We start from the raw sequence: 18,558 nt of genomic DNA on the forward strand, positions 1-18,558 counted from the left end.
AAACTTTTTTTGCAGACATAATGCCACTAAAAAACCCAATAGTATCATCAGATGCCCAAAAGGGAGAGAGGGTTCGGTTGCCTCTTTTTAAGTTGAAATAATTGAAAGATTTATCGGGCACAACCTTTTTTTTCTCTCTCAAATTCTTTTCTAGAAACGATGAAACAAGTCCGACTTGTTTTGTCAAAGTTGTTTCTAGAATTGTAAATAGGTATAAATTTTAATTTATGTTTATAGAAATGGATGAAACGAAATAACTTTTTATCAAAAGCTCTTAGGCTATTTCTCCGTTTTTGGGAATAAGAAAACACAAAAATGAAACGTTGTCAAATAGTGCAAAGTTGACACCAATTTTTTTTTTATATTTTTAATCCAAAAAAACGTTTTTTTTGAATGACAACCAAACGCAACCAGGTTTACATGCAAAACCAAAATCAAACAAAAACCAAACTGACAGAAAAAAAAAAAACGATAAAAGACCAAACCAAACCAAAACTGATCCAAACCCACCGATTGACACACCCTGTCCCAAACTGAGTTTCTAAATGCAGATTCCAAGAGGAAATCCGATAGCATCAGTTCCTCAAAGAGGCTACCAGAGCTTTCTCTGCAACTCTCGTCCTTAACGGGTCATGAAATGTAGCCGTTGATTTTATAATTTGTGGTTTCTTGTGGATAAGGTTCTGCTTTTGAACATACGATATGACGAATTTACCCTTCTTCTGGACTCAAAAGAGCTGATCCATGCCATGCTTAAACCCAACCAGCTTCACTGCTTCAGAGGCTTCTTCAGTCTTTTAGTCTAGAGGGTTTCCTTGTTTCTCTGCAAGGAAGAGGCGGATGAAGATGAAGCTGAAGCTGGCAGCTCCAAAGCTTCCTCTCTTTAGATTTCCTGTATCTCCTATCTATCACATTTCCTTCAAATCTTCTACCTTATGTTCCTCAACATCACCATCAGAACCTTCAGTGCAGGTTTCAGAATCTTCTCCTTTCATGGTGGATTACTTCATCCGTTCCTTCGGGTGGCCAAGAGAGAAAGCCGTACACGCTTCAAAGCGCCTCCTCCACATAAAATCACCCCAAAAGCCCGACACCGTCCTCGCCTTCCTCCGCGGAATCGGTCTCTCTGAATCTCAACTCTCCGCCACCATCAGTCGCCGGCCAAGCATCATCACCGCCGGCATCGAATCTTCCCTCCTGCCCAAGGTCAAGATTTTCGAATCTCTTGGTGCTTCCGGCAAAGAACTCGCGGACCTCGTCGTCTCCTCCGCCAACTGCTTGGGCAACAGCGTCGATCGCCGTATTTTGCCCTGTATTGATGTCTTAAGGGACATCCTTCAAGACGACAAGAAGGTTCGCTTCGCTCTCAAGCGATGTCCCTGGGTCCTCAGCAGTGACCCTGATAAGGTTTTGCGGAGAAACGTTGGGTTCTTGCTTCAGAAGGGCCTCGAGGGGCCTCCGCTATCGACGCTTATTTATAAGTCTCCTAAAGTTTTGGTTATGAAATTGGAGCAACTGGCTGTGGCTTGTCAGATTGTGGAGCAATTCGGGCTAACTTGTAGTTCTTCACCGGAGGCCTATGCGAATGTTCTGTATGTGGTGACTACCGTGTCCAAAGAGAAACTTTCCAGGAAATTGGATATTTTTAGTAATTTTGGGTTTGAGGAATCTGATAAGTACGTGTTATTCAAGTCGTCTCCCTCAGTTTTCAGATTGAATGAAGAGAACTTGAAGTGTAAGTTGGATTTCTTTCTCTCGACGATGGATAATCCTCGTGAGCTGCTGCTGAAATGTCCCCTGATTATGGGTCTTAGCATGGAAACGAGGTTGATGCCCCGTTATAGATGGATCCAGAAATTGCGTTCAATGGGTTTGGTTTCAAGAAAGATTGATTATGCGGCGGCATTTTGCGTTATTGAGGATAAATTTGTGAAACGCTATGTTAACAAGTTCAAGAATATGGACGGTTTGGATCTGCTTGGAGCTTACAAAGAGTTTAGGAAGGAAAGAAGTGGGAATCTTCGAAAGGATCCTGAATTGAAAGCAGTAGTCTGATCTCCTAAAGGCAGCAGGGGGACTTGGTTTGTTTTCATTACAGTTAGGACAAGGAGAAGAGGTATGCCTTTGGCACATCAAAATTGTATTTTCTTTTGAAATGCGAATGTGATTGTGTTGCTCTTACATCCTCCCAGGAAAAACATTATAGCAGTGTACCATTTATTGTTCATATGAACATCAGAGTAGTCCACGGAGCAGGAATTACTGTCTTACTACATGAAAAACATTGTAGCAGTGCACATTCATTGTTCATACTTCATATGAACATCATATAGAGACCAAAAGGTTTGCTGTGTCCACAGAGTGGACATTAATGCCTTACCATCATTGTAATCAAACATGTGAGACTAGTTGTGAATTTCAAGAGAAATGGCTTCTGCTTTGAACTTTTAGTAGGTATTACTTGCATGACTATTTTCCACAGAACTGTTGTACGACCGGCTATGATGTATGGGGCAGAATGTTAGCAATCAAGAAGGGTAATATAGATAAGCTGAGTATTGCAGAGGTGAGTATATTGAGATGAATGTGCAGCAAACTAAGAGAGATAGGGTAAGGAATGAGCAAGTTAGAGCTGATTTGGGAGTTGCCCCGATTGAGGACAAGCTCCAAGAATGTTGTTTAAGGTCGTATGACCATGTTCAACGGAGGCTGTGGGATGCGCCCTACTAAGGAGGAGTGATTAGATTCGCATGGAAAGAGCTAAAAGAGCTAAGGGCAGGCCTAAATGACCATAGATGATGTTGTGAGGAAAGACATGCAGAAGCTCGATCTTGACTCTGGTGTGACAGCTAGTAGAGCTGTTTGGAGGGCAAAGATTTATGTAGCCGATCGCTTGTAAGTGGGATGTTCCTGTGGTATTGCCTTGTCTCTTCCATTTTTCAATCATTTTCCTTTTTCTTTCTTTTTCTTTTATTTTACCCTCTCCCAGATCCATGTAGCCAACCCCATTCAGTTGGGAAAAGGCTGAGTTGTTTGATTGTTTTGTACTTGGATGACCGTTTAGTGCCTTTGAGAACATAAGCAAACATCAGCTTCGAGTCTGGCACAGGATGAGCTTGTAGTATATGCTGTAAAAGGATGAGCTTGTAATGTATGCTGTAAAAGGATGAGCTTATAGTGTAGAACATATAGAAGTTATCCATCCCCAAACTCAACCCCCACCCCCTTAACTTGAAAAAACTGCATACAAATATGGGTGGTACAGAGTACAGATATTTCTGCTTCTGAAATCCTTTCCCTACCGTAGTACATTATGGATCCGTGGCTCTTGTTTCATGGATTCTGCAGAATCTTGATTCCACCTTCTATATGATATGTCCTGTTTATTAGATGGGTTGAGATGATGGGGTGGTCTATGCAGGATTCGAATGACTGTTTAAGGTTACTTTTGTTATGGTCTTTTTTTTTTTTTTTGTTAAAAGCAGGAAGAGGTTGAAGCTGAAAAACATAGAAATAGTCTATGCATGTTCTTTATGTGATGGATGAAGATCAAATATACATAGGGACAAGCATTGCTATCTCAATGGGATGCCAAAAAGAATTACCGCTGGTCTTGTATGCGGAAAATTTTGCTATTCAGAAAGGTAGGTTTAGGAGTTTCTTTAGAAGCTTGTTGCCCAAAGGTATTGCAGTTTTAATGGATGTTTGTGACCTTGAACCAGTCAACTATCATCTTATTCTGTCTGAATACTTGAATCACCATCATTTATGCTCTTACCTTGTTAAACTTTTGAGAAGTTCTTATAATTTTCTCAACTTGACAATTTGTTGGAAATTTTCAAATCTTGAGGCAGAACAGGGGAGATTCAATAATGATCATCACCAAGTACTGTGGCTTCTCTGGGGACCAATATGTACACCATATCAAAAAAAGAGTTATTGTGGACACATGCAATTAATGATACACAAGGCTAGAGAAGCTATTGGTTTAAATCTAGTCATTTCCTTTAAAGAAAAATCTGTTGAACCATGGGTGGGTGAATGCTTTTAGGTCTTGAAAATGACTTCCATGCTTGGGGAATGCTGCTTCCGTTCATGCTATCATAGTTGTCAAGGCATCACCTAGGCATCCGGTTGGTTTTGCCTGGACTGGCACCTTGCTGGTGTCACCTCAAAATTTGTTTTCTTGAATGCCTTGGTTCGCCTAGTTGCCATTGACAACTATGCTTTCTATCACCACTCTGTTGGTGTGGGCTGCTACTTTTAGGGTAAAATATAATGAAGGTGAAATCAATCTCTCTCAAAAGGAGCAAGGGGAGGATGGATTTGAATTTTGTAAAAATTCGATTTCTCTTTTCACTTTTTATTTGAAGGTGGTCAATCTTTGGTAAGGAGCCTTTTTGAAGGCTCCTACTAGGTGTACAGATTTCTTTCTGATACAGGACTAAATTGATCCGATAAATGTGGATGTTATTTTATGTTGCTGAGAAGTTGGTTCACTCAAATCTTCACCTATTCCTTCATCTAAGTGTGGCGGAGGCAAGGTTTGACTTACAGGGTTTTTGTTCTTTTTCTTGAGTTCACTTTCAATGGTGTTTCTCAAAGTCCAAACAATCTGTACCATGTATTTCAGTAAGGGTCATTGATATGCATGCGGTCAGCTGGCTTTTAGGAATACTCAGAAAGTTTGATGGTATTCTTTTCCTGAATATTTTTTTTCTGAGGAAACATCATTATTTTTTTCTTTCTTTTGATTGGAATCCACTTTGCACCTTCCCTTCTAATCTGACCTTGTATTTGCAGCAATTGCCTCTCACTCCTTTCCAGCTCTTTGATGGTAAGCCTCCATCAGGAATACCTTACTAGATCAACCATTATCAAAAAGAGGCATGCTTATGTCGGGACATGCTCTTGTTCCAGGGAAAGGGAGTTCTAGACTTCTAGCCCTGCACACTCTTGAGATTAAGTCTTCCAGGTGGCATGTTTTTATGTAGGAATGCTTATGGTACAAGGCAGATCCTACAGTGGAGGTGCATAATGGAGCTTGTAGTTTCCGCAGGTACATGAGGTTAACTTCAATCTTACTCTTTTTTTTTTTTTTTGGGCTGGGGGTGGGGGGTGGTTTGGGTTGTGGGTAAACATTTGGGAAAACTAAACAAAGTAAGGAAACAGTCGAGAGAACACCTGAAAGTAAACTATATGATGTGGAGACATGATCTCTGGGATTCTTTGAATGAGCCTCTGTTGTGCAAGATGATCATCTGCTCCATTTCCTTCGCTCAACATCTGGAGAAATTTTCTTATCTTCTCACTGCCAACTTCAAATGAATGTCTTCAGTGTTTAAAATTTTCTTCCAATTCATTGCTGCTTTTTTTTTCAAATACTTTCTATCACTATCTTCAATTCTTCTTCAATCCGTATGTTTTATTCCATCAGCTTAGCCTCCATTAGCTTGCATGCTAATTCTGTTGATTGCTGCTCTAGCTTTGGCCTCTACAATGGAGGGTGAGCAATGTTTTGGGTGTTACAGTGAATTGCATACCGCAATCATGACGTCATGAGCAATGAGACCAGTGACTGCATGATTCCTAAATACACTGAGGAGTTGGAAATGATTTTTGAAACAGAATTGCTGTGGTGGGGGGGGGGGGATTGTCTTGAGAAATATAACACTGATAGCAATCTCCAGAAAAGGAGTCACTGGCCTTTAAAACCTAATTTTGCCCCATATGCCAGAGTTGGTTAGTCAATATTCACCCTCTTTATTGATTGTTGTTTTGAAAGAATGGCGTGGGTTCATGTTTTTTTACCTTCAGTGCATTACCTTATAGCATGGTTGACTTAATCAGATCGTGGCAATTACTGATACTTAGCCACAGGGAAGACTGCTGTGGAGATACCTTTTGTTGGAAGGAATTTGGAATCATCTGGGAGGAAGAAATAAAGCATTTGGTAATGTAAGGAATGGTGCAGATCAAGTGTTTGGTACGATGATCACTGAGGCAGCATGGTGGGCTTCAACTCAGAATATATTCTGGAGAATTTCAACAAATACAATCAGGATAAATATTCTAGATTTACTAGAAATATTATTTGAAAGGATTGATATTACCCAAATGGAGCATCAAACTGAAGTTTGATATATGTTCTTTCGGTAACTTGGTTCTTTTGGAATTGGAGGTGTTGTTCAGAATATCAGGTCTGAACTGGTTATTTGTTATGCAGCCCCCATTGGCACAACTGATTCAACAGAAGCTGAACCCAATGCTCTTATGGGATTAGATTTGGTTAAATTCGTTATGGCCTACATGGAGGGAGATTCAGAGATCATCCCTAGATGAATGCTGGCTGAGATGAGTGGCCTTTGGAGAATACAAGCTTAATCAGGCATGAAAGATCAATGCTGGAAGCCATGAAAACCCTGTTCTATTGGATCCAAGATTCTGCCACTCCATAACTGATAAAGTAGCAAAGGCTGGTGGCATGAAGGAGAAGTCATATGTAGATCACACAATACCCAATTCCAGGGTAGCTAGATGATGTCTGCTGTCATATTGTTGTCAAATTTTATTTGTTTTTTCACCAGGATTTGTGACTTACACAGAATTTCTTTGCTTTACATTATCTATATATCAATAAAACATTAGTAACTTGGGGGTGGGGGAGAAGGAATTTACTTTTGTTCTAGGGAATTGCATTCATCTCCACCTTCTAAAGTTACACTCAATGTCGGTTTTTTTAACTTTCATTATTATTGTGTGGGAAAATAGTAATTCACTGTGGCACCTGGTGCGCTCCTTGACAAAATCAGAGAGGGCCATGGGGGAGTTAGGAGGGTTAGAACAACCTTATATTTGCATCAAGTACTGAACCCTGCAAAGAGGTTTATTTCCATGGAGGTGCTGAAAGTCTACTGTCTTGGATATAGGAATGGGAACAAGAACGAAAGCGAAAGCGAGACACAAAAAATCATGCCTCAATCACTATAATCATCAAGGAGTCTGGCTTCCATAACTTCAGTGCTCTATGAATCACATTAGCATCAGGCCAGGCTAGGCCATAAAAACAATTCTCAAATGAAAAGAGGAGATCCAGACACCATTGGAACACCAAAGTAGGCTCAGATCATCTCATCAGTAGGAAGGATCCATGAAACATCACCTTCAGTAACCATCTCATCCCATGTGGTTTTTAATTTTCTTCGTCTGAGGTACTGGTAGCTAGGGAGGTGAATCAAAAGGGAATGTTGCGAATTGATGCTTTGAGTCCTACGAAGTTAGAAATTACAGATGGGCAATGGAAGACACTGTCAGATAAAATGGAAATAATTACTAATCAAATTCAATTCGATTGTATTCTAATTTCTAAGCATTCTCTCTTATGCTTGGACTAAAAATATTTCCTAAGCCGTAGGCAACGGCATAAGAGAAGGGCAACCATCAATCTCCAACTGCTTCTCCTTCTCTCCTTCGTCAATTCAGAGACTTCTCAAATTTCCAATAGCCAACGCCAGCCACTTGGCATTTGCAGCGACATCGTCAACTTCCTGATTAGAGATTTCTCAATTGTTAGCCCACCCAGATGTTCAAAACAAAAAAACTCCTTTATCTGCAATAACGATTGCAATTGACACATCGAAAACAGAGCCCTGGCTAACTAACCGTTCCTCTTCTGCATCACAGATGAAGAAGGTGATTAATAATGGGCCAAATCAGAGATGGAGACGCCCAACTACCCAATTACATTCTTTAAACTGCATTCGATCTTTATCCTCGTCCCTGAATTGCATAATATCAGTGACCCATATTGGCAACGACCCTTTCAAATTTTCAGAGCTGAAGAACCCATCTTTATTCAGGTTGGTTGAATTTAGGAGCAGCAATTAGTTAACCCTTTGTTCTTTTAAGAGGGACTCCAGAGCTTAGTGAGTCTGAGAAGAAGAAGCATTACAATTGGAGAGAAACAGTGTAGTGGTTTATGCTGATCAAAAGGGATACAGTAGATCATATTAATTATGAAGTTTGGAAAAGAGTTGGTGTCACAGATGGTTCCGGAGTGGCAGGATGCTTACATGAACTACCACCACCTCAAGTCCTTATTGAAAGATATCAAAAGCCACACGGACAGAGATCGGAATTCCAACAGGGCCTCCACTCCAAGAACTCCGTCCAAGTTGACGACAAGTGCCCTGAAGCGGAAGGAATCCGCATACAGGGCCTTAAATGTGCTGACCCGTCGACGATCATCTGCCGTTCCTGAGGAGGAGCAAGTGATTCTGGTGAACATGGTGCCATTGGGGGAGGATCAAAATTCCGAAACAAGCAAATACGAGACAACGTTCCTCATGTCGTCGGAGGAAGGAGGAGAGTACGAGCTTCTCTTCTTCGACGCACTGGATGAGGAGTTCAATAAGGCGCTCAATTTCTACAAGTCTAAGGTTGAGGAAGTCCAGAAGGAGGCCAAGAAGCTCAACAAGCAGGTGGATGCTCTGGTTGCCTTCCGTGTCCAGGTTCACAATCCCAGTTTAAGGTTTGAATTTGCAGCTGCAGAAGAAGATGAAGCAGAGGCACTTACTCCCTCCTCCAAGGTCAACAACACTAGAACATCTGGATCTGGTATCTATCTACAATTATGATTCAGCACATTAAACGCTTTCACCCAAAAGAACACATTAAACCCAAATCTTAAGTACAATTTCTCATAACTTTATAAAGGAGACGAGTTCCATGGTCAACCGTTGGCCTAATTTGTAATGTAGACTAGGATAGGGATAAACCAACCAAGTCTCAACTGCAGGAACTTTTACCAAAGAACAACCAAGCAACCACAAATAACCCAACGGCAAAATACCAAGAAGGCAGAATTAATCAAGTACAGATCAGCTCTATCGAGTACAGTTATTTCAGTAGTCCAGCAGCAGAATAGCAATCAGAAAATCAAATGACCATACACACCAATTACAGGGACTGAACCATACGGAAACAGTAGCCAAAACCATGCACAAATTCCAGAACAATTGATTCAGAATTTCTGGACAGATCTGGGCAGGAGTCCCAATAGGCCAGAATAAGAGAATTCTTAGATCTAATGGATTCCTGGTCTGATTATGCCCAGATTAGGATGGAGTCTCCTTCAAGGTAAGACTCACACTCGATCCACTTTTCAGACCCATCAGATGGTTTAAATCTCAGAACAGAAAGGGGCCGATAGAAGAGAAAACTAAGTTCTTAACCCAGAATTTTACAATCAGTCAGATCTCTTACCTGAGTCGATGAACCTTGTAGATAACCTTGAAAAGAAGAATAAAACACTTGTATCAGATCCTCCTGGGCTTCCCACCTCAAGGAGTCGAATGGATCAAACACCATTCCCTTCCATTGTGATCAAACATACAACAGTCCCGGCAGAGACATAGGACATAGCAGCAAGCTTTTTTTTTTCATTCATAAATCGTGAGGCTTAATGAGAGCCCTCTCCTTTATTTATAATAATGATGGAGGCTTACAAATAATAGAAATTCACTTTAGTTTCCAAAACTGAAATAGGAAACTAAATAAAAGCAAGTCCTCTAGTTACTAAAATTAAAAATAGAAAATAGGAAATAAGAAATACTGAAATTAGAAATTAACTAGGTACTGAAATTAGAAACTAATTAACTCAATCAAAACCCAACTAAAAGGAAACTAACTCGTAATCCCATACTCAATCTTAGAGTTCCTCTTTTAGACCCATAAAAGTGGCCCAATACACTCCAAACCACATGGATTGAAGGCCCAACACATATGCAACCCGACCCTAGGCTAACCTAATAAAACAAGCCTATTTTGGTTATTAATCTACATCAATTTGTGTTATGTATGGTACATGTCTCTTTGCACAATCAGCAAAACCAGAGAGTGCCAGTTTGTGATTTCTATCTGGAAGACCCATAAAGTAGTCCTTAATTGTGTTATTGGCTTCATGTTTGGGTCCAAAACATTCTATCCAGCCCCATGGGAGATCATGATTCAAGCATTGTTGGAAGTTGTTATACTTGGGCTTGTGCTGGATGGTCATTTCAATTACTATGGATATTGTTTTAGCAAGGAAATTAGGCTGGATTTCCTGTGTAGAGGAGCATTTTTTCTTAAAATGGCAGGAAATTTAAAGCCATTTATGCTTAATTGCTGCAATTATTGGACCCAAAAATGGAAAATTCTATGTGGCAGCATATGCTCATTGCTTGAATCATAATAACTTCGTCTTCGTGTATAAACAAATACAGTAGATATAATATCTCTGCGATTTGAGTTCTAATTTAAGTCCAAAATGTGAGCATCTTTGGCTTATTCTTTGCATATTATTCCAATTATTTTACTTTATCATACTCTAATTTTGGCACATTTTTTGAACTGTGGAGAAATTACATATATATATATATATATATATACATTGCTTTAGCAATACAAAATAAGTATGTTTGGAGTATGCTTTGCAGGTTATCCCTATTTCAATCCATTATGCTGCAATTTCTTGTTTTTGTTTTTCTCAATTTCCCTAGCTTCCAGTTGACTATAACTAAGCATTTGAAAATATTAGACCAATTAGCTGCCCCCACCCCCCGGGTAATTTGTTGTTGTATCTCCTAATGTTATCCAAATGTTTGCTCACCATCTCACATTTATGGTGCCAAGTCTCACTGTGTCTCTACCAAAAAAAGAGTCTCCCTGTCAACATAAGACTTCAAAACTAAGAGAGCTCCAGGTCATCTAAAAGGAAAGAGGGATGGGGCTCACTCCTTGGGCCACCTTGCCTCTCTTTGACTGATTCCTTATCAGGGTAGAGATTGAAGTGTAATTGCAGGACATTTTCTTTTGGGTCATAAAATTGATTTTGTAGACATTTACTTGGGGAATAAGGGATGAATACAAGGAAAAAGGGAGGGCGAAGGTGGGACTCAATACCAAGTCTCTGTTACAACAATCCCAAGACTTTTAACAGCTAAGCCAGCTGACATCTTCCATTAAATTGTGTTAAATTTTTTTTCAAAAGGACTCATTTTGTTTAGAAATTAGATTATTTATGATCTGCTCTGCCTACTTAGTGTTCCCTTTTTGGCTGACTTGAGGGACGGGAGAGAGAAGTTAAAACAGGGTTTGATGAACCAAGAACTTTGGGACTTGAGTACCCAAGGCTTTGGAATGGTGTGAGCACGAGAAATAGGGAATGGGTCTTTGAAGTTGTATTCTTGCAGAGTGCCATGGTGGAAGAAGTTGGGTTGGAGGGGGAAACATGTCCCTATGAATGGGCCTCACTCCTCTCTCCTTTTAGACGATCAGGAACTATATTAAGGGTTGCAATTTCGGCAAACATGAGTGACTTACAGCACAATTAGGAAGCATGAGCACCTCCCCCAATTAGATCCACAAGGCCACACACTCTTATAGTTTTACTCTGCAACATTGATGTGAAGGAATGGCACATATGGAAGTAATAAATGAAGAGTTGAGCAGTGAAGGATATCCACAAGGCATGGACAAAGGATCTAATGAAGCCAAATCTAGCAATCAGAAGAATGCTGGAGGAAAGAGGAATAGTCGCAGACCAACTCCTTTACAAGTCTTGGAGCATTTCAAGATCAATGTCACAGATGAAACTCCGTGGTCGATACTTAAGAGCGTGCTAGTGGGTTCGGACCATGAATTGACTTTCAGCAGAGAAGAGCTGAGGAAAATTGAAGAACAACTGGAGAGGGCCTTTATTGAGTTCCACCAAAAGCTTAGATCAATAAAAAGCTACTGGTAATTATTTTTTGTCTATACAAGGCCTCCTCTTTGGCAACCAAACAAGAAAGAGAGGCTAGGGGCTCATTCCTGTGGCTGAAATTGTTTTGATTTTATCCAATGGCTATGTCACAAGTTTGATCCCAGCTTACTAGTTTGAATGTTTGTTTTGAACAGGGACAACTTATTTTCACTTTTTGAGTGTCTCTGACTTTTTCTCTACTGGATGTATCAGCTTTATGAATATCTTGGCATTTTCCAAGATCATGAAGAAGTATGACAAGGTAAGTTCTTTCTTGTTTCTTTAACCAAACTTCCTGGAGACTAGTATAGGAGGTTCAAAGGAAAATAAAGTTTCTTCCATTATGTTTTAAGTCTGGAGGATATTTTAAATAAGAATGGAATAGATCTTTTCCTTCCCATATATACCTTATTAGACTTCATATGAACATTCAACTCAATTTTTCCTTTGGAAGATTTGCTTCAGAAGAATCTGTGTTTACTCAGGTGCTGGACATCCACAATCATTTAATAGTGTCTGTATTTTATAATATTGCAGGTCACTTCAAGGAGTGCTTCGAAGTCTTACCTAAAGATGATGGACAATTCTTACCTTGGAAGCTCTGATGAGGTTAGATTAATGCATTTTCCATTCATCTGTGAACCATAAATAGAGCACAAATGGTAGCATGAATAGAGAAACCTCATGTCTTTCAAAGGAATTATTATCCCACTTCCTTTTGTATTCAGAAAAAAAATCCTTGATTTACATCCCTTTCCTGTTTCCAGGAATTATCAACTAAATTATATTTCTATTAATCTATAAGAGCAATTGTATCATAGTTGATCTTCCAATGTCATTGATTAAATTGTGGAGTTTATTGGATCTGGACTGCTTAAATCTGTAGGTTCTGCTTTTGTGATTGAAGTGTCATGTTTTTACTGAGGAAATCATGAATGATATACTGCTTGTGTTGGCTTACCCTTAATGAAATTCTGTTTTTAATTAAGTTTACCACTTGGTGCACTATTTACCATTGCAGGTTAGTAGGCTTATGGAGAGGGTAGAAGCTGCCTTCATTAAGCACTTTTCAAATGGAAACCGCAGAAAAGGAATGAATACTTTGAGGCCAAAAGCGATAAAAGGAAAACATAGAGTATCATTTTTCTGGGGTAAGAATACCAAGTAGAACTTATTACTTCTCTTTAGAGAATCTATAAGAATACAGAGGAGAGAACAACATTTTCTTTTTAAATGCCTCTTTTTTTTTCCTCAAATGATGAAAAAGAGTTCCACTACACCTCTATCAAAAGATTGTTCTAAAGACTTCGGTCTAAATAAACTTTTTACTTGTTTATTGATGTTCACAGGCTTTCTTTCTGGTTGCACCATTGCTCTCATAGCGGCTATAGTTGTTCTTATACATATAAGAGACATCCTTAACAGTGAAGGACGTTTTCAGTATATGGAAAATATTTTTCCTCTTTACAGGTAAATACAATAAGCACACTAAAGTATGGTTCATGCTTCTACTTTCCAGTGTTATCCCAAGTTCCTCCCCAATATTGATGTGCTAAAATATCAATTCAACCTTGTTGTAACCCTGCAGCCCCTGATAGGGGTTGGGGGGGGGGTGAATTAGTGAGTCCAATTATTTTCCCTGAACTGACGTATATGTTGACGAGACGATCACTGAAGTAGCTGTAGCTGTAATTATACAGTCATATGCACACTCAGGCTCTCATAGGCACTTTCAAGTGCGCACACCCTTTCCACATACCACGCACTACTAAACAATGCAGTACATAAATAAACCACATTCACAACACTGGAAATTTACGAGGTTTGGCAATATGCCTATGTCCACGTAGTGCCTGTAAGGGCTTCGTATCTACTCAAATACTCAACTAGTGTTGCACCTACAACTGGAGAACCCACTTCCAAGTTTACCCAGCATACAACTAAGAAGGAACACAATGCCGATACAATTTGCAACACCCATTGCAAGGGAGCACCGACCCCCTATGTTTAGCACCCACTAAACACCTTGTACAAAAATGAAGAATGGGCTTATATAGATTGCCCTACAGTCAAGTTTAGGTTAGCATACATTCTCAACATTTCCAATTATAGCTTGCATACATACATCATCATAGACTATATTTGCAATGTAAATCTAGGTTAGAGAGTTTCACAGCCCTTGTCTGATATTCTCAGAGTTTGTCTCACAACAAGTCTCTGCACACAGGAATCTTCAACTTCCCTTTTATGTAGGGACTTGAATCTTCAAGTAGGCACTGCAAGCATGATACCTCACAAACTCTCTCCCTTGTCTTCTTAAGCTTTAATGCACGAAGTGAGCTGAATCAAAGCAACTGTATCATCAAAGCAACTCAACCACCTTCTCAAAACTACTCTTAATGGAGTAAATACAACCTCGATTAAACACCCAAAACCATTTAATAGCACACACTCAAAGGGGAAAGATTCTTTTTGCAAAACTGTGTTTATCTATTCCAAAACTCTCTTCTCAGCCTTCCATTTGATAGGGCACGAGAACCTAAATAAAATGCAACTTAGATGGACCCTTTAGGTCCTGTAGGTCAAAAGATATGCCCATTTGAAGTTGGCCCAACCAGAATAAGCCATTTGAAATCTTTCTAGGCTAGCATAGGGCAAGCTGGCAGTGTGGGGTATGGCAGCATGACTCACAGCCGTCCGATCAATCTTCAAATGGCACCTAAATTTGAGCCATAGGATTGGTCAAATGGCTTTCTAAGCTGGGCCGTTGGATTAGAAACAGATCTGATGTATAACTGATGCAAGGTCAGATGCTGATGTAATCGTCAAATTGGTTGTTGACCAACCATTGGTCGGCGCAACAACATGGTGGAGCGCCGTTGGATCAAGCATATAAAGCGTGAAGGAATTATAGCCCTCAGATGTGGATCGATTTGATGCAATGAACCAAAACCAACCAAAAGGAATCTTTGATGCAGTGTTGGTGCGCGCATGATACACACAAGCGAGATGCGATCAGATGAGGCACAGGGGTAGCAGGCTTGATACGTTGGACCACTCAGAGAGATCGCGAAGGAATCTTTTGCACCATGTGTCAGCGCCAAGTTGCACGCGTCTTTAGATGGGCATTTGGGCTACGTGGCCAGCCCACATCCACAGATCTAGGATCGCTCTCCTTCCCATATTACAACCAGCCCCTCCTGACTTCAATTTTCAGTGCTAATAGCCCCCTTCGACCAAAATTATCAAAATACCACAGAACCCCCTCTAACTATAAAATAACTGCTGAAACTATCCCACCAACACCGAGAGCTTTTTCTAATTCCAAAATTGGAATTTTTGGACCTGTTTCGCAAAAACCACCATAACTTCTTCATACGGATTCGGATTGATTTGAAACAAAAATGGTATGAATCATGACTCGAAGCTCTACAATTTTTCAGAAGACCCGATCATCAGACTCAGGCATGAAAAGAGACCAAAATGCCCTTGAACATTGTGGATTCCATAACATCTTCATTCGATGTTAAACGGGACAAAATCGGGTGCGTTAGAAAGAATTTTTTTTGCTCATACTGTTACATGGAGGATCCATCTTTCAAAATATTCATCTTCAATACCGAAAATGCCCCTGAGTGGATATAAGCCAAATTTTCCAATTTTGGGCCCAAAATTTCGCACCACCTACCATGGATGACCAAAATACTCAGACACTATTTGAACATATTATTCACCATTGCTATCTCATTAGAGAGACCGTATGTTGCCACATCATCACTGTCGGCCACCTCACCCTAACTGACCACGTCATCACTACATTGTGGCCGGGGATGCCAACAAAGACAACCATGAAACAAAAATCTCCCCCTTTGGAGTTGTTGGCAGCCATCTCATCACAATATACACTCCAATGCTCCGATGAGAAATCTCTCTCCCCCTTTGACAGCAAATACAAAGGGAGGCAAATGGACTCCCCCTGTATGTCATATGGGGGTAGCATCAACAAGCACATGCTCCCCCATTCCTAATGCACCTAGTGCTCAGGAAGAATGACCACTCCCAATTTATGTTTGAGAAACCCAAACTTCTCTTTAGGGAGAGATTTAATGAAGATGTCAGGTACCTGCTTTGCCATGAAAAGAAATTCTATTCTGACTTCACCTTCTATGACTTTGTCTCTCAGGAAGTGATACCGGATAGAAATATGCTTCATTCTTGAATGCATAACCAAATTCTTAGAAATGTTGATTGCACTAGTATTGTCACAGTATAGTGGCATTGCCTACTCCACCTCTATATTGAGATTTCTCAACAGATGCTTCATCCACAACACTTATGTACAATAAGATGTGGCTTTAATATACTCTGCCTCTGCAGTTGAAAGAGAAATTGAGTCTTGTTTCTTACTATGCCAAGCTACCAAACTTCTCCCCAAGTAAAATGCACCACCACTAGTGCTCTTCCTTTCATCAACACACTCTGCCCAATCTGCATCGGAAAAGGCTGACAAAGATAAGCCCTTGACCTTGGGATACCATAGCCCATAGTCACTGGTCCCCTTTAAATATCTGAAAATCCTCTTCATTGCTGCCACATGTGTCTTCTTTGGTCCTGCTTGGAATCTTTCCACCATGCACATTGCTTGTAAGATGTCAGGCCTACTAGCTATCAGATATAATAGGCTGCCAATCATTGACCTGTAAGAAGTGTGATCAACTAAGGGAGAGTCATCTCAACTTACACCCAGTCATCATAGGTGTACTACATGTTTGCAATCCTCTATGGTGAATTTCTTCAACGTCTTCCTCACATACTTGGTTTGAGATATAAAGATACCTTCTTTCATCTGAAAAATCTGCAAACCCAAAAAAAAAAAAAAAGAGTTCACCCAACATGGACATTTCGAACTCATCTTGCATCCTTACTGTAAAATCTCTGCACAATTCATCCTTGTGGCCTCCAAAGATGATGTCATCAACATGCACAACCACCATAAGATGACTGCTTTCTTTAGTTTCGTTGGATTGGGGAGTTGAGCTTATATCCCAAAAAGACTAGCCCTCTTTATTTATAATAGAGGAAGGGATATTCTAGGGAGTATTACAGGAATATTTTAGAGAATATTACAAGACCACAGACCATAACCCTAATGGACTTAAGGGCCTGTTTGGTAGAACTCTGGAATAACCCTAAACCCATTATTATAACACTCCCTGATGTAGATCCCCATCATGGGATCCATTACCGAAAGAGGAAGAGGCAGCCTTGAAGCTACTGCCTAACCCTTAAAGTGCAACTACTGCCCAGTATAGGAAGCTCCCTTATGCTACTATTTTAGTTTCCTAATTTAGTAGTATGGTTATGTTTTTAGGAATTCCTATTAGCTGCTATTTTGTTTCCTAAATTAGAAGATAGAGGTAGTTTCTATTTTGTATTAGTTTCTAATTTGAATTAGTTGTTATTTTTATTTAGCTTCTATTTCCTTTAGTTTCTATTTTGTGTCAAGCTTCTATTTTATAATTTCAGACCTCTATATAAAGAGGGTCTGCTGTAGACATAAATCACTATTGAAATAATGAAATTTTGCTGCAGTTTTGCTTGCTCCCTCTCTTGAGAAAGGAAGACAATAGCTGAGATAGTTGTCATGGTTTAAAGTATCTCCGATACCTATACGATACCCTCCGATACGTATCTTAAATTTAGCCGATCGGTACGATACACACCGATACGATACATGAAATTTTTAAAATCCTTTTATATTGATATATCATACGATACATACCAATATGCACCAATACACTATCGATACGTACTGATACTCTATGAAAAATATAAAATCTAGGTGAAATATATGTTTCGGTATGTATTGATAGGTATCGGTGAGCATTTGTATGTATCGATCGGTACGTATCGATGAGAATCAGTACGTATCGGTATGTATCGATCAGTATATATCGGTGAGTATCGGTAAGTACCGATACAGTGCGCTACGGTCATATAATGGCCAAGATGGGTATTTTTTCAAAAAACACGATTTTTTGAGGGGTTTTTGTTCCAAAGTTGCTGCCAGTCATATTTCTCTCTAACTAAAGTAGAAATCAAGGTTGGGAACAAGGATTTTATATTTATGGGACAACTACAAACCTTAAATTCTTAGTGCGATACCCTCAGTTTAGTTTTTATGCATAATACATGTTATCAATAGCTTTTTTTAACAAATTTTTTTATGAAAAAGTGTTTAAAAAGGTGTTTCATACATGGTTTAAAGTATCTCCGATACCGATACGATATCCTCCGATACGTATCTTAAATTTAGCCGATCGATATGATACACACCAATACGATGCATGGAATTTTTATAATCTTTTCGTATCGATATATATCCTACGATACTTACCGATATACATTAATACACCACCGATACACATCGATACGATACGATATGCACCAATACGACTCGATGGAAAATAAAAAATCGAGGTGAAATGTACGTTTCGGTATGTATCTGTAGTGTCGGTGAGTATCGGTATATATCAATCAGTACGTATCGGTGAGTATCGGTACGTATCGATACAGTGCGCTATGGTCATATAATGGCCAAGATGGGTAATTTTTTAGAAAAACAAGATTTTTTGAGGGGTTTTTGTTCCAAAGCTACTGCCTACCATATTTCTCTCTAACTAAAGTGGAAATCAAGGTTGGAAACAAAGATTTTACATTTATGGGACAACTATAAACCTTGAATTCTTAGTGCGATACCCTCAATTTAGTGT

The 18,558-nt window shown here is 39.6% G+C and overlaps 2 protein-coding genes across 5 annotated transcripts in view; both read left to right on the plus strand.

Annotated features, from left to right (window-relative positions):
- The first annotated feature begins 514 nt into the window (after nt 1–514).
- Nucleotides 515–6,749, plus strand: LOC122068738 (transcription termination factor MTERF5, chloroplastic-like). Of its 2 annotated transcripts, XM_042632622.1 has the most exons (4): nt 515–2,116; nt 4,804–4,837; nt 4,921–5,059; nt 5,851–6,749. In XM_042632622.1, the coding sequence occupies exon 1, from the start codon at nt 841–843 to the stop codon at nt 2,053–2,055; it is 1,215 nt and encodes a 404-aa protein (XP_042488556.1). In that variant the 5' UTR covers nt 515–840; the 3' UTR covers nt 2,056–2,116; nt 4,804–4,837; nt 4,921–5,059; nt 5,851–6,749. The 2 variants fall into 2 exon arrangements, with proteins under 2 accessions (XP_042488556.1, XP_042488555.1); XM_042632621.1 differs by having other exon boundaries at nt 4,804–5,059.
- Nucleotides 6,750–7,389: 640 nt separating this feature from the next.
- Nucleotides 7,390–18,558, plus strand: part of LOC122068737 (phosphate transporter PHO1 homolog 3-like) — a 34,639-nt gene continuing 23,470 nt past the window's right edge. For 2 of the 3 annotated variants that reach the window (XR_006137231.1, XM_042632618.1), the window contains exons 1-6: nt 7,391–8,616; nt 11,454–11,781; nt 11,999–12,047; nt 12,323–12,394; nt 12,807–12,936; nt 13,135–13,255. Coding sequence is in view for 2 of the 3 variants with exons in the window: in XM_042632618.1 (XP_042488552.1) it covers nt 8,016–8,616; nt 11,454–11,781; nt 11,999–12,047; nt 12,323–12,394; nt 12,807–12,936; nt 13,135–13,255 (1,301 nt within the window). In the remaining variant the exon portion in view is untranslated. Of the gene's footprint in view, nt 8,617–11,453; nt 11,782–11,998; nt 12,048–12,322; nt 12,395–12,806; nt 12,937–13,134; nt 13,256–18,558 lie in introns of all 3 variants that reach the window. The other variant, XM_042632619.1, reaches the window with a different exon arrangement.

This window comes from Macadamia integrifolia, unplaced genomic scaffold (assembly GCF_013358625.1).
Source record: "Macadamia integrifolia cultivar HAES 741 unplaced genomic scaffold, SCU_Mint_v3 scaffold456, whole genome shotgun sequence".
Classification (NCBI taxonomy): Eukaryota; Viridiplantae; Streptophyta; class Magnoliopsida; order Proteales; family Proteaceae; genus Macadamia; species Macadamia integrifolia.